The 13,838-nt window shown below is 43.3% G+C and overlaps 1 protein-coding gene across 2 annotated transcripts in view; it reads right to left on the bottom strand.

Moving 5' to 3' along the window:
• Positions 1-13,838, bottom strand: part of LOC308389590 (latent-transforming growth factor beta-binding protein 2-like) — a 92,678-nt gene that overhangs the window by 41,053 nt on the left and 37,787 nt on the right. For both annotated transcript variants that reach the window (XM_080871073.1, XM_080871074.1), the window contains exons 4-8: positions 13,466-13,725; positions 12,394-12,567; positions 9,345-9,545; positions 7,686-7,969; positions 6,596-6,698 (exon numbers count right to left, since the gene is read on the bottom strand). In XM_080871073.1, coding sequence (XP_080727199.1) covers positions 6,596-6,698; positions 7,686-7,969; positions 9,345-9,545; positions 12,394-12,567; positions 13,466-13,725 — 1,022 coding nt within the window. The remainder of the gene's footprint in view (positions 1-6,595; positions 6,699-7,685; positions 7,970-9,344; positions 9,546-12,393; positions 12,568-13,465; positions 13,726-13,838) is intronic.

Raw genomic sequence — 13,838 nt, 5'->3', positions numbered from 1 at the left:
GAAGAAGACTCCCTGCAGAGATGAACAGCTTTAAGATGAATTTGAGAGACAGGTAATATGTTGTGCTTGTGCATCTTTAAAGCCTAATTATTTGAGTAACAGTGGTGAAAAACTGAAATATTTGCACATATACAGGCACATATACAGGCATGCTAACAGTAAAGTACTGCTAGCACAGACTCTGTTTTGGTGTCATTATGGTTTTAGGGGGTTTTCTGTGTATCTGAGTTTTGGATTCTCGATTGATGTCATTTTTATTCTAGTAACGGTGAGTTTATCATTATAATTCTACTTCCAGTTCACCTTTCTTATGTTTATCTAGTTGTGGTGCGTCTTTGGGTAACTATTTTCGTGGTGCAGGGGTGTCAAACATAAGGCCCAAGGGCTAGAACTGGCTCAGTGGATGGCTTTGAAAAATTGTGAAGGAGGCCATTTGGACTTTTAAATGTATTTTAACAAGTTCTACAGATTTTCCTGCTGATAAAGACCTCACCCATGGCTATTCACACTACACCAAAATAATTACATTAAATTAAATGTTGATTAAAGAATTAAATTTCCTGTTTTTTCACTACTAACTAAAGAAATTTCTGTTCTTACAATGGGACCACACCCCCAAAAAGGACGTTTTCTGTGAATTAACAGACATTTCTGCTTTATAATTACAGGACAGTATAGGCAATGAGCTACCAGAACTTTTTTCTGTAAATTTTACACATTTATTTCTTAGACGTGAAGCCCAAACAGTTGTGCTGACAAATGTCTTTGATTTGCTACAGCTGAATTCTTTGAAAAAACTGAGACATGCTGTTGAAATTGTACTTATGTTTCTAATAATAAGATATCTCAGGGATTAAATTCATGGTTAAACCCTTTTTCACTGACAGTGATGCCAAACATTTTACTCAATTGTAAACTGAGCTGTATGTGGCCCATGATGTAAAACGAGTTCAACATCCCCGTTCTAGTGTTTTGATTTTATTTTTCAATTGACCTTTAGTTCCTTACTTTGAAGGGTTCTCTTTCCTGTCTTGTGTGAGTTTTACTTCCTCCTTTGTGACTGACTTCACCTGTCATTGATTGTTCTCACCTGTCTGCCTGCTCCCAGCTGTGTCTCATCATGTAATCACTGCTCTGTGTATTTAGAGTCCTCCTTCCTCTGTGTCTTTGTTAGATTATCTGTTATTTGCACTCATGTGCCTACCAGGTCTCCAAGTTTTTGCCTTGACTTTTTTTAAAATTCCTGTTTGTTTCCTTAGATGTCAGTTTAGTTTGCTGAGTAAAGGTCGGTTTTCTCCTCTTTTGGGTTTCTAGGTTCTTCTGCCAGTTTTTTGAAGTGTCATTTATTAATTAATAAAGCTTTAGATTCTGTATCCTGCACTTAAATCAATTCCTCACTACAAGCTAACAGGCAGATAGTACTTAGAGTTTCCTTAAGCATATCCTGGACCTAAAAATGCTTGAACTTTAAGATAAGTTCAGTAAAAGTTTTATTGGTCCACAGGGTTGAGCTGTTTGTGGCTAGTTAAAAAAAAATTGCATAAAAGCGCTCTGCCTGCCAAAGTTCACAATGACTTTCCTAATTACTGGTTGAAACTGTATCTGCGAATCAGAACCTTGTCTTCTAACCTCAAGAAAAGATAATCAGCCCCAAAACTAAAAATGGGTGACAACTTGGCCATGTAATTTTCATTAATATCCAAAAAGTAAAGCATGATTGTGTCCTGATTTAATGGCGTGCCAGTTCCCATGCTTGTTTCTACAATGATTTGTGTAGAAAATATAGAGCTCGACAGCCAGTGGCTTGCAAGAGTGAGCTCAAGCTGCGCATCATTAGTGTCGCCCTTGGTTACAAAGACTGTAAACTCAGACGTGTCTGTATCCACAGAGGGAACAGACAAAACCTTTCAATTGTTGTCTATCCATTTAGCCCTGTTCAACAAAAGACTTCGTCACGCCTCACTAATTTATTGTCCATCTCCATTCAGTTGTGTTGTGCATTCCACTGGAGGCTGTTCAATAATATTTGCTCAAATTCCCTGACCTGAAAGTGTAATTCAGATTCCTTGAAACTTCTTGATAGCTGGTGTTATCCCAACTTAAATCTGAATAAATCCCTTAAGTAAAATTTGTTTAGTGAAAAGCACTGCTGGGATTTCAAATGAAAGGACAGCTTATGCAAAATAAGAGAGCTGGCTAAGAAAAAAAAGAGACAGGAAGCTGAGAAGGGAGAAAGCTTAGAGTCAGATGGGTTTCTCAGCCATACAGAAATCTTTAATTGCAGATTTTTGGTGCGATCACAATGTAGACCACCCGGCCTGCAGGCAGTTCTTCTAAGACGATTGAGTGGTCTGGTCCATCAATCACAGGGCTCAGAGCCCTTCACCAGCTTCTCCAGGGACTTGCCTCAGTGTTGGGCTTCTTCTCTTAACCAACTGGAAAACCTGAGAACTTGTGGGACAAGAGGGAGGAGGGATGGATGCCATCCACAGGATGCAAACGGTAGACAGTCTTCCTTTCTCTTCCATCGGGGTATACTCTAAGAAAAGACCCAAGAGCAAAGCCAAGACCTCATGATCCTTTCCATAAAATTACTTTCTGACATTCCGCCACAGGACGAACTAAAAGAAGGAGCAAACGGAGCTCTTTAATCATCACAGAGTTTCAGGTCTTTTGAATCGCAACGATGGCAGAGCCATCTCTTCTTGGCCTCTGAGCCAATACTTGATTGGAGCAAACAGCTTAAAGACAAGTCATTTTCTCTCAAAACAGAATGTTTCCTTGGCAAAAGCCATACTTGCCAATCTGGCACAGTCCATATCACACGGCCTGTAAATACGTCCCTGCAAGTGAAGCTAAAGCTAATCAGCAAAGATACGTGCGGTTAGCATGAGCGTCACACTGCGAATGCATACCAATGTAAAAGCTGCAACATACTGCATTTGCTCAATCAACAGCAGTCTCATCTGTATAGTATTGCTTTCACACAACGATCCCATGGGACATATGATGCAATGACAAAAACAGCTTTGATGAGGAGTTTATTTCATTTTTCTGCCACATTAAATCTTTTACTGAAAACATACTTTTCATTGTCTCTATTCACGAAAGTATGCATGTCATGTCAGTGTTTGTAGTTTGACAATTTTGCTTAATAATGTCCTTTTCCAAGATGCTGATGGCAGTGTAACCCGCATGAAACACATTTAAAACAGAACCACATTCCTCCATGATATCTGTGGACTATTTACCACCTGGGCTTCTTCCAAAATAAGGCATGCCACGGTACATTCCCAATAAAAAAAACATGCTTAACGTAGCTTGTATCGAATTAAGAAGCATCGCAAATTTCAAATCCATACGCCTCCAACTGGGATTTATTTCTCGTAGTGGTTAGGTCGGCTCAGCGCTGATTAGCTACACTGCTGCCCAGCTAATAGATTCCATAATTTGAGTTGTTAAGGGATAACGCTAAGTCAACATCAATGAATCAAATGCTGTCAAAGAGATGCGACATCTCTATCTGATCACCACGAGAAGCTGCTGTGAAGTTGTTCCAGTGCATCTGTTCTGTTGCTGCTTGTTTCTAAGGCAAAGTAATCGCATCTCTGGTTTTTGTTGGTCATTAAGAAGTGTTCTTGTTTGATCAGCGCTAATAAAAAGCAAGAAGCACAGGCTTTAGCTGGTCAGTTTAAATGTCTCAGGAATAGATGGAAGATTTAGGAAGGGATGAGTTCATGTGGGAAGATCTGGAAGTTGTGGAGCTCTCCGAGTGCCCCCCGACCCCCACCGCCCCTCCTTCGCCTCATCTGACTTTACTGATCTAAACCTCATGAAGAATAGCTTCCTCATTACAGAGAGAAAACAGAGAGGAGTGGGGAGCAAAAAGAGGCAGATGACTTACACAGACAGAGGTCGAATTGAGGGTGGGGCAAAACAGTGTGAGGGCAGTGACAACACGGTGACCTCGGTGACCCAGGAAGGTAGGGTTAGAGAGAGGAAGCCAAGGCTCCCGTGGGTGTGGTGGTTACTTAAAGTCCCTGGGGACCTCTGATCCGACTCCTTGGGAAGCCTCCCAAGGCTTCAGCCTGGCTCATGGAGAGAGTCACTGAGAGGAAAGCTGCCCATCAGTGACAGATGGGGAGACAAATGGCTTGTGAAATTCCATGAGCAGTGAAACACAGTGAGGAAAAGGCTGCCAGCTATAGAGTGTGATGCCAACACGACAGTATAGGTCAGACTTGGGCCATAGCAATTTGCCTTCAGATAACTGGGAACCTCTGATTAATTTTCTGATTGAAATGTATCCTTAACCCAGAGATTTGCACAAACAGCCCTATCACTTGCTTTTCAAGGATAAAATTCCTCTCAGCTTATAACGGATCCAGTTTCTCTTAATGGGACTCATGTAACCAAATCACCTCCTGTCCAACTCACCTATTCTCTTTCTCACTTGACTTAACAAGTCACTGGTTAGTTCTCAAACTTGAGGACCTCTGCATTGCTGAAAGAAATTGCAGTGATGGAATGAAATGGTTTAAAATCCAAGAAAAGCACAGGGTTTGCTTTGTTACTCCACTTCATCATCCGAACTAAAGAAATGGAGCTGACTTCAGCCTGGTCGATCTGGAACTCATTACAGGCCAGGAATCCTCAGCATGTGACTTTTAAAGGCACTAACTGCTAAGACCTCATCTCCCACTGAGATGGGACACACTGGCATTTATGCCTCTGCAATGTCAGACCTTCTTAATATAATGAACACACAAACACATGCACAAACAGTAAAACAAGCCCACAAAATATCCCTAAGCGATACAGTGTTCTTGGTGCATAATAATATATCATATCCAGCTGTGTAACACAACTAACTGTACATTTACGGACTTGAGACACAGCCAGACTGTAACAGTAGCAATGCATTCTGGATCTATATGACTGTATCGAGTGAGTGCGATGCAGATATACTGACAGTGATGTGCAGGCAGGCAGCAAAGACTTAGCAGTCCTGTCTGCAACAGCACCCCATTAAACTGTGGTCATTCTGGCATCTTCTACCAATATCATAAAAAATGAAGTAGCAAGCCTTGCTCTTAGTCAACAGCATGTTTAGCAATAAACTGACCAATGGTAGTAATGCACGCCTAGAAACAAACTGGGCTTTCATGACATCATTATCACGTACTCAACAGGACACACGGGAGAGTCCTATTAAGCTACACGACCTCTCTCCTCACTGCGAGCCGACGGCTGACTCAGTCGCTATAAAATAAAGAGAGACACATCATACTTCAGGAGCTCCACATCATTCCTGTCAAACGCATGAGAAAGCACACACCTAGACGAGTAAGCAGGGAATGTAGCTTAGAGATAAAGCCCAAGTCTTTACCCTGAGAACAATAGCACTCTTGGAGGAATTCAAAGTATTTCTCGTATTAAAACTCACCCAAAGACTTCTGGGAGAGAGTATATGACTTCATTTTTTACTTAACTTTTCCCTCTTTCTTTCTTTCTTTCTTTCTTTCTTTGCCATTGTGTGACCCTGGCCTACGATATGCTGCCCCCCAAAAGGAGCCACAAAAATGAGCAAATTGGGTATTCACTCTGTTTTCTCCCCCAACTTCAAAGGAGGGAGCAGGGGAAAACATCTGGGAGCCAAAAGAGATCATGCCGTGGACTTAGAAAGAATTGGAATCTGGCATGCCTGGGGAGACAGTGCGTGGGAGGCAAGAGAATAGATCGACATCTATTATCAAGGCGGGAGACAGAGAGAGAGAGAGATGATGTCTGCTTCTGATCAACGTCTGGTCAGATATTAAAGAGGGTACAGTCAATCTAACAGTAAAACTAGCAAATCTGTGGGGTATGACCATAATATGATTGAGATACGCGGGAAATAACTGAATCTCCCATGTGGCACTGTACGCTGTGGGAGTGCCAAAACCAGTGCATGGACCACATCGTGCTCTCCGAGTAGTAAAAAGAGCTGTCAGAGCCCCCATCTACAGTGGACAGTGTCACCACCAAGCCTTCCTGCCAACATACAACCACCCTGTTGCTGTTTCACTTACCTACCGCATCTCTGGTTGGGAACCAGTTGCTCATTTCCTCATTCATTCAAGGCCACATTGGCTTGCTTTGCCCGCAGGGTGGGTGGCACGCCTGCCAGGCTCTCATCTTCATGCTAAATGTGTTTTCATTTGCTTCCCGGTTTTGGTTTTATGGAAGTGAAAACAGCTTCATTTTAACAACTGGGAGCATGGGCGAGTCACGCAGCCGCTTTCAAAGGTTTTTAGAAATCTAACAAAGGACGCTATGTTCTAGTCATCACTGCTCATTAGCATTGTTTAGGCCTGTAAAACATGCTCTGATAAAACTCCACCAACCATAAACAATGGCTGCTAAGGCATTAATTTTTAGACACCTTAATATGAAGCAATCAGAGTGGGAAAACTCTACCTTTTGAGTTGATGTGTGGCACAGAGCAAGATTACCAAAGGACAAACATCAACAGCAAAACAGAATTAAACCAGATTAGTTTAATTCTGTATGAAAAAAGTGACATAACTCTGGTGGATTAGTCAGAACAGCTTACCTGGTTTGGTCGGACACTTTTGGCACTTGTTTAGGCCCCAAGAGGAGCCAATACTTCCACAGCAATCATCCTGTTTGGTTAGCCCTGGAAGAGGCTTGCCGCACTACAACAAGACACATCTGTGTTAAATCTATGAAACAAGTTTGGAGAATGAGTGTTACATGTTTGGGTAGGCACGCTTGTTTGTGTGCAAGCGCGTGTGCCAGACACATCGGAGACTGTTTAGTTAGAGGTGGACATAAACACACCGAGTCCTAAGAACAGCTAAGAAACTCCTGGTGTGCTGCATTAAGGGCTCTTGGTTAAATGTCCTATCAAACCCTACTTGTCGGATTTTGTCTGATAGAAATTAAACTTAAGAGATGATATTTTTTCCTCCAGATTGAATCTATTATGGTTAAATAATATGGAAATTTGCAGGGTGAATCTGCTCTTTTGCTGAAGTTTAGTTCTTCTTTGACATAGTGACTAAGTGGTTTAATTTAAATTGCCTTACTTAACCAGAGAGGAAATAATGGAAACAGCACTTGAGCACAAACAAACTCAAGAACTAATTCTGGCAAAAACAACTCGTTGTGTTGTTGCAACTGAAATACTAATAAGACCCAACAATAGCCAAGCTAACAGATGCTGTATGAGGTCTGAGATTAGCCGAGCTCACGCACTGCCACTTAAAGTCCTTTCCTTTTCCCAAGTGCTTTAGGATACATTAAAGCAAAGCACAGTAAATCTACAAAATGTGCCACACTCTGAGCACACAGGCGATGAAAATCTCACCGTTTGGGCCACATGGGGAGGTTTCAAGCCTCACCTTCACCTCTTCTGAATGCATCCTAACTCATAACATGCTTTTGTTGAGGAAGCGGTGGAACATGAGATGGCCAGTGTGGCCAAGCCTCATAAATCCCGGACTTTACACATAAATCATTTTCACAAACTTCCTGTTTGAAGCAACAGCTAGCAGAGAAGGTTAAGGGATGTGACTATATAATGGCAGCTGTGGCTAAAACACTGCGTTCCAGTCGTTTCAACACCTAGACCACAATACTTTATGTGTATTGATATAAGTTGAGAGCAGTGTACACGGTACCTGTCCATCGACCGTCTCCTGAAAGCATCTTCCAACATTTCCGTTCTGACGGATGTGGGTTGTGGCGTGGCCGTGGCCATTCCCATTAGCGTGTGGGTGTCTGCTGCTGTGCTCGCTGGCGTGTTCGTGTCCGTTTCCAGGCTGGGAGCGCTGCTGGACAGAGTGAGCCCCCTCTGTGGTGGCTGGTCTTTGCCCAGGTTGGACTCGAGCTACTTGGTGGATCTGGACATCAGCTTCTGGAGGATGCTGAATGTGGACGTTGACCAAGGATGGGTGGAGAGACACTGGAGAAGAAGAGATCCAAAGCTTACACAGCATAGTAGATAGTTTACAGTGTCAAAATTTGAACCGTTTAAGGGGAAGCATCCTCTGCCAAGGGATAAAATCTGTATATATATACTGCAGTGCATGAGATCTCAGCTAAAGTCTTACACAAACACTTGCTTCATCATCAAGTCATGAGATTTGGTGCATATTGGTAGTTCCTGGCAGTGAAGAGGCCCTTAAGATGCTACAAAACAACAACAACACAGAGCGTTTCGGATTCTCTGGTTTAAATCAAATCGTTTTAAAGACTGAAAACAGTTTTGCTGAAGAGTTGAGAAGATGTTGCAATGTGAGGCTCTGTTGTCCTTCTGACACGGGGTAAGCATCCATCTTCAGGGAGTGCCAGGTTTTTTCCCAGAATCCCGACCCACTCTCATGAATCATAACCTCACACGCAGACAGCAGAATCCAAGGAGAAAATGCAAAACTTAGTCCAGGACAAGAATGGCTCCATTTCATATATAAAGCATACAGGCAGGACAAACAATGTCTTTCCTGTACCATGATAACACACTGACTGGATTTGTCATTAAATGCAATTATTAAGTAATTAATTTTTCAGAAGAGGATGAAATGTGTCTGAGTGTAATTTAAATGAATTTAGACTGACCTTCTGCTTCTACTTAACTGTTCCCTAAAATGAGAAACTAAGAAAGGAGGACACGATAGCTTACACCAGGAGATGAGAGTGAATTTATCTCTTTTATTCACAACAATTGTGCTCTGTTTCTAATATCTTCTGTCTGGTGAACGCGGCATTGTGTGAACAATAAGATGACTTGTACTGAGTCATCTATGAGCTGTTCTGCTTAAAATAGAAAGTGACCTGTGCTGTTGGCAAGGAAAGCAATAACACTACACTATAAACAATGTTAAAAATGAAGCTATGCTTTTTTCTTCCTTTTTTTTTATTAAGGCAACTTCTGTTGCAAAATTCAAGTCAGGTGATTATTTTATGTTGAATGAAACAGATTAATCGCAGGCATTCATGAGATCGTTTGCTTCTGGAAGAAAGGAACAGCCAGGAAACCCACAATTGTTGTTTATTAACTGTGTTTTGCTTCTTTTTTCGACACTTCTCTGTTGGAGTGTAAGCTTTACTAGAAGAATGGAAACCTTGCAGTTATGAGGCACGAGTACAGCCAGAGTCATCAAGAAATGAACATGTTAGCTAACTGACAGTCAATCTGAGGTCTCTTAAATATGCACAATATCCTAAATGAAAAGTGATGGCCAATGTCACACACACAGTGTCAAGCTAACAGCACTCGTAATGTGAAGACATGCTAATAAAGTTAGAGTGAGTGGGGAGGCGTGCCGGAGCGTGATTACCTGGCTGATTGGACAGTGGGAGAGTGTACATGGAATGGGATGGAGATTTTGGTTTCTGGTGGTTCCTGTGGCTTTGAGGGGTGGGTCGGGCAGGAGGAGGGACTGGCAGGTGACAAAACCGTCCTGTTGAGTTTGACGGACACCAGCACATGTCCCTGCCAATGCACCGGCCTCCATTAAGACAGGGGATCTGACAGAAGACTGCAAAGATGAAGGACAAGAAACGGAGAAAAAAAGGGGTTATGAATGAGAGGAATCTTTAGAGTACACAACATACCACATTTAATTGCACAGCATCATCTAACCTTACACACAAGGATCTGGTAATAAGAAACAGAAGGCGTAGTCCTAATAGGAAGGGCATGTGCTAGGGCTTCCTGTGGACAGCCTTTGTTTGCAAACGGTTAGCAACAGTCATGCTGTTCTCTGCTTTGGCACTACCAGACACCTCATTCCACATGACGTTTATAAAATCTCAACTTTGTCCTCGCGACAGAGCCATGCCCCTCACGCTGTGCCTCCTTCAATGGCATGTTTTGCCTCTCATCAGTAATTACATACTCCTGTGCAGGATGATGAGTGATGATGTATGATTCATGCTGTAATAATTTGCAGAAAATAATAACAACATGCCATATGGGACATGTGTTTGGATGACAAAAGGCGAAAAAGTTCCCCTAAATATCAAATATTGTCCAGAAATTGATAGGAGTGCAACTGGCTCATAGCCATCCAAGTAAATCCAAGTCCAAAATGTGTTCTGTCTACAATTTGATTTATATTTTGTAATTTGCCGTGGAAAGAAAAACAGAACAGACCAGCAGTGGCCAGATGGTGTTTGACAGTAGTGCTTTAACAGCCCTTTCATTGCCTTATCTTTTGGCATAAGGGATGGGTGCCAGCCCAGCGCCCTACATACCTGGGCCTGTTCCCATCTACAGTTTCACTCTGACCTGACCTCTCCTAACTGAAAACATCAAAGACAATCAAATGAGGAAAAAAAATCTATCCAACTATGACGAATATAGAACTATTCTGGAGCATGAAGGATGAGAAAGTGAAGCAATGCACTTCTACAAAAACAAGAGACTGTTTTGCAAGATACAGATTCAAATGGCCTGCATGCTATGAGATTAAAGAGAATGCCAGACATGGAAACAAACAGGGAACTTCATCCTCTGTGTCTCACTGAGGCTAACAGGGTGCAAACAGGGAACAGGGAGATGCTGGCGGGTTCTGATGGCATGTAGGGAATGAGCTCCCTGTCACATAACATTAACAAGAGTGAGACCACAGGACGAAAAGAGGGAGGAATAGAACAAAAATAGAATCGTGTATCAGATGGGACAGTAACAGGATTAGCAGGAGAATGCTAACAGAATAGATTAAAAACAGAATAAAAAGAAACAGAAATAAAACGAAGGAGAAACAATGCAGGGACAGAGATGGGCAGAAAGACTAAATATGTCCAGACACAGAGAAAGACCTCCTGTGATTCGACATGCGGGCTAAATTATCAACTCAAGGAGGGCTATTAAAACCTCTCAGTGTTGGATGCATGTCTGCACTGGTCTGTGTCAGGCCAGTCCCACCCTGGTATGGGGCAGGAACTATTCTTAGACAACATCCTACTGTCGACTTTCCGCAGCAGGTTCCATGTCTGCCTATCTTTCTGTCCATTTAACAACCTCTAACGAGCGAGACGCACATGCGCACACACTTCTCACCCAATAAACAGACTTCTACCAATCTAATATCAGCTTTAAGTAAGTGTTGTACACAGGCTGTGCATCGAGAGGCACTGCTGCAATTATCCAGCCGTTTTTACTGCACTGTTTTTACTGCGCCGTTTAAGCAACGTAACAACAGCATGAGATAACTGTTTGCTGTCCACTTGACATTCCTGGACGAACACGCAGGCCCGAGCAATAACAGGATGCGAGCCTAAATGGAAAGCAATCTCTTTTTAATGTGCTCTTTAACGCATGCTTTTACATAACGAAGACAGGGGATTTTTGTTTTTTGTTTGAGAATAAAAGTGGGACATAAAAACTAACCACTGAGGAAAAAGTGGAAATGCCGGGAATGTAATCTCGTGAAGGGTCTCTGCCAGGATGCTGAAGTGTTTAGAATATCTACACCGTGTTCCAAAACCCTGCTAATGTGCACATAAATCTGCAACATCGACCTGTTTATATATTCATAAGCCTGCGATGTCCTCCCTAAATAAGCTAGTGCATTTCGGTGAGGGTTGTTTGCATGTTTGTATCGTTGTTTGAGTTTATATTTATGAGAGTTGTAACTGGAGCGGATCTATATATGTATGTGTGTGGTATGCGCGCCCTTCATCTCTAATCCATAATTAGTCTGAGGTCTAAGCTGGACCATTAAACCTGATGAGAAAACTCAGAAACACGCAGGGGGTACGACCCTCGTCTTGGCACTAGCCGCCCCCTGCTATCCCATGGACACTCCTGTGTGAATTTGGAGCAAAGCCCTCTGGATAAATGACAGGTTTAATGTAATCCCTGTAAAACCCTGTTCATGCTGCTACTCTTTCTCTCTTTTCAGCCTATCCCTCTCCTTTTTCATCCATTCCTGCCCTCCCAGAGAGCATGTTAAACGGTTAACGGCGAGGCCAACTGCGAGGTGTAAACCGCAAAAGGGATGGGGCTAAGTGTTGGGGAGCGTGGGACCACTAGGTCCACGTGTCTGTGTACAAGGGGAGATTAGGCCCCTTTTACAGAGCTTGCTTTTAATCTGCTCTCCCCTGTCCGTCTTTTTCTTTGACAGTGAAAGTTTTCAGCATAGCTCTCATGCTTAATCTACACCACTCTGCCTCCTGTCTAAGATTGGTATTCAGAACAGACAGCATGCCCATTTTATCTAGCTCACCCAATAAAAAAAAGAATGAGATACCAAACACAGACTGTGTGTGAGAATCGAAAGGGAGAACGAGAGACACTCAGGGACAACACAGAGCAGTATCACAGAGATAAGCAGGCAGACAGGCATTGCTGATAGTCAGAGGGCCGGGGTCAACACTCACAGAGTCGGAAGCCCTGGTTCTTCGGCTGCTGATGGGGCGAGGTCTCGCTGTAGACCTCGGTCATGTCTCCCTTCTCGCAGCTATTATAGCAACGCCCTCCAGAGCACACCCTGCGGCACATCATAGGTGTGAAGACGATCTTGATGCGATCCAGGTTGGAGGTGAGGTTGGCCCCTGGAAAACACACACACACCTGGTTGAGAAGGGGCAGCAGCAGAGACAGGCTAGAGACGAGCTGCATCCTTCCACCTTCAGCTTCACTGTGACACACTCCCCGTCTGGGCAAAAGGGAGGTTTATAAGTGCGAGGGTGTGTGCTGACGGTTGGCCAGTGGCACGCTGCAGCTGAACGTGCGATGTGCCACAGACCAGCAAAAGAAATAAAAAAAAAAAAAAAGGGGGGGTGAGAAGGCTATTAGGTTTTTGGGCTAGGCTCCAAGCCCTTTATCTTTGAGAGAAGGTGTTTTGGATATGTGTATGGGTGAAGGAAACAAAGAGAGTGTAGGTGAGCACTGTGTAATGGTGGGAAGCTGTTCAACAGCCGTCGCTGCGGTACGTGGCTAAAAACAGAAGGATGTGGAACGGCAGACAGCTGTGCACGTTGGATCAAAGAGAAGGGGGGGGAAAAACTGGTGACGTTCACCTCACATTTCCAACAGCAACCAGGGTCCAGTGTCTATCATGTCAGAGAAGTGTCTGAGTAAATTCCCAAAGGTTCTGAAGTACGTAACTGCGCAATCTCGCACATGCTCAAACTGCAATAGCTTTGATACGAAACGTCTGTGCATGTGATGAAGACCACAGAGGGTGTGAGGTGTTTGGACAGAGGGAGAAAGGAAGTGCATCCTGGGACGCTGCCAATTTTTCCTCGTGGCTAATGTTGAACAATGACACCACAGGAAGTGTATGCATGTATTGTGGTCACTCTGAATTTCGTCAGGCATTCGTAGCAATTGCATTTGTTTTGAGGTAGCTAGGGGCAGAGGATGTGAAATGATAACAGAGCCACGATTTATGATATTCACAAATATTCTAGTGGAAGACATACATGTATTCAGTCTCATTACACTTACCTGCTGGTAATAATGCATTGCTGAACTGTCCGTGCAGCTGGCTGTTGCTGGTTGGCCTGTGAGTATTGTGGGAATGTGTGTTGGTATGCCCGTTCCTGTTTCCATACCAGTTCCCGTGCTCGTTGCCGTTAGAGTAGCCATTGCCATTGGGCAGAGCGTTGGAGGTTATAGGCCCAGAGGATGATGGATAACGTTTCACAGTACGGGAGGTCCCGGTCTGCTGAGGGGAGGAGTCAGGGGGTCCCCGTCTCACTTGGGTCCTGTAAATTATCACAAGGCCATAAACACATGACCTCAGACAAAAGCTAACGTCCCACACACACATATATGCAGTCACAAAGATACACCCATGAGCATCTTATACGCGTCACCA

Source organism: Rhamphochromis sp. 'chilingali' (assembly GCF_963969265.1).
Source record: "Rhamphochromis sp. 'chilingali' genome assembly, chromosome: 21".
Classification (NCBI taxonomy): domain Eukaryota; kingdom Metazoa; phylum Chordata; class Actinopteri; order Cichliformes; family Cichlidae; genus Rhamphochromis; species Rhamphochromis sp. 'chilingali'.
This window is presented reverse-complemented; position numbering and strand designations above follow the sequence as displayed.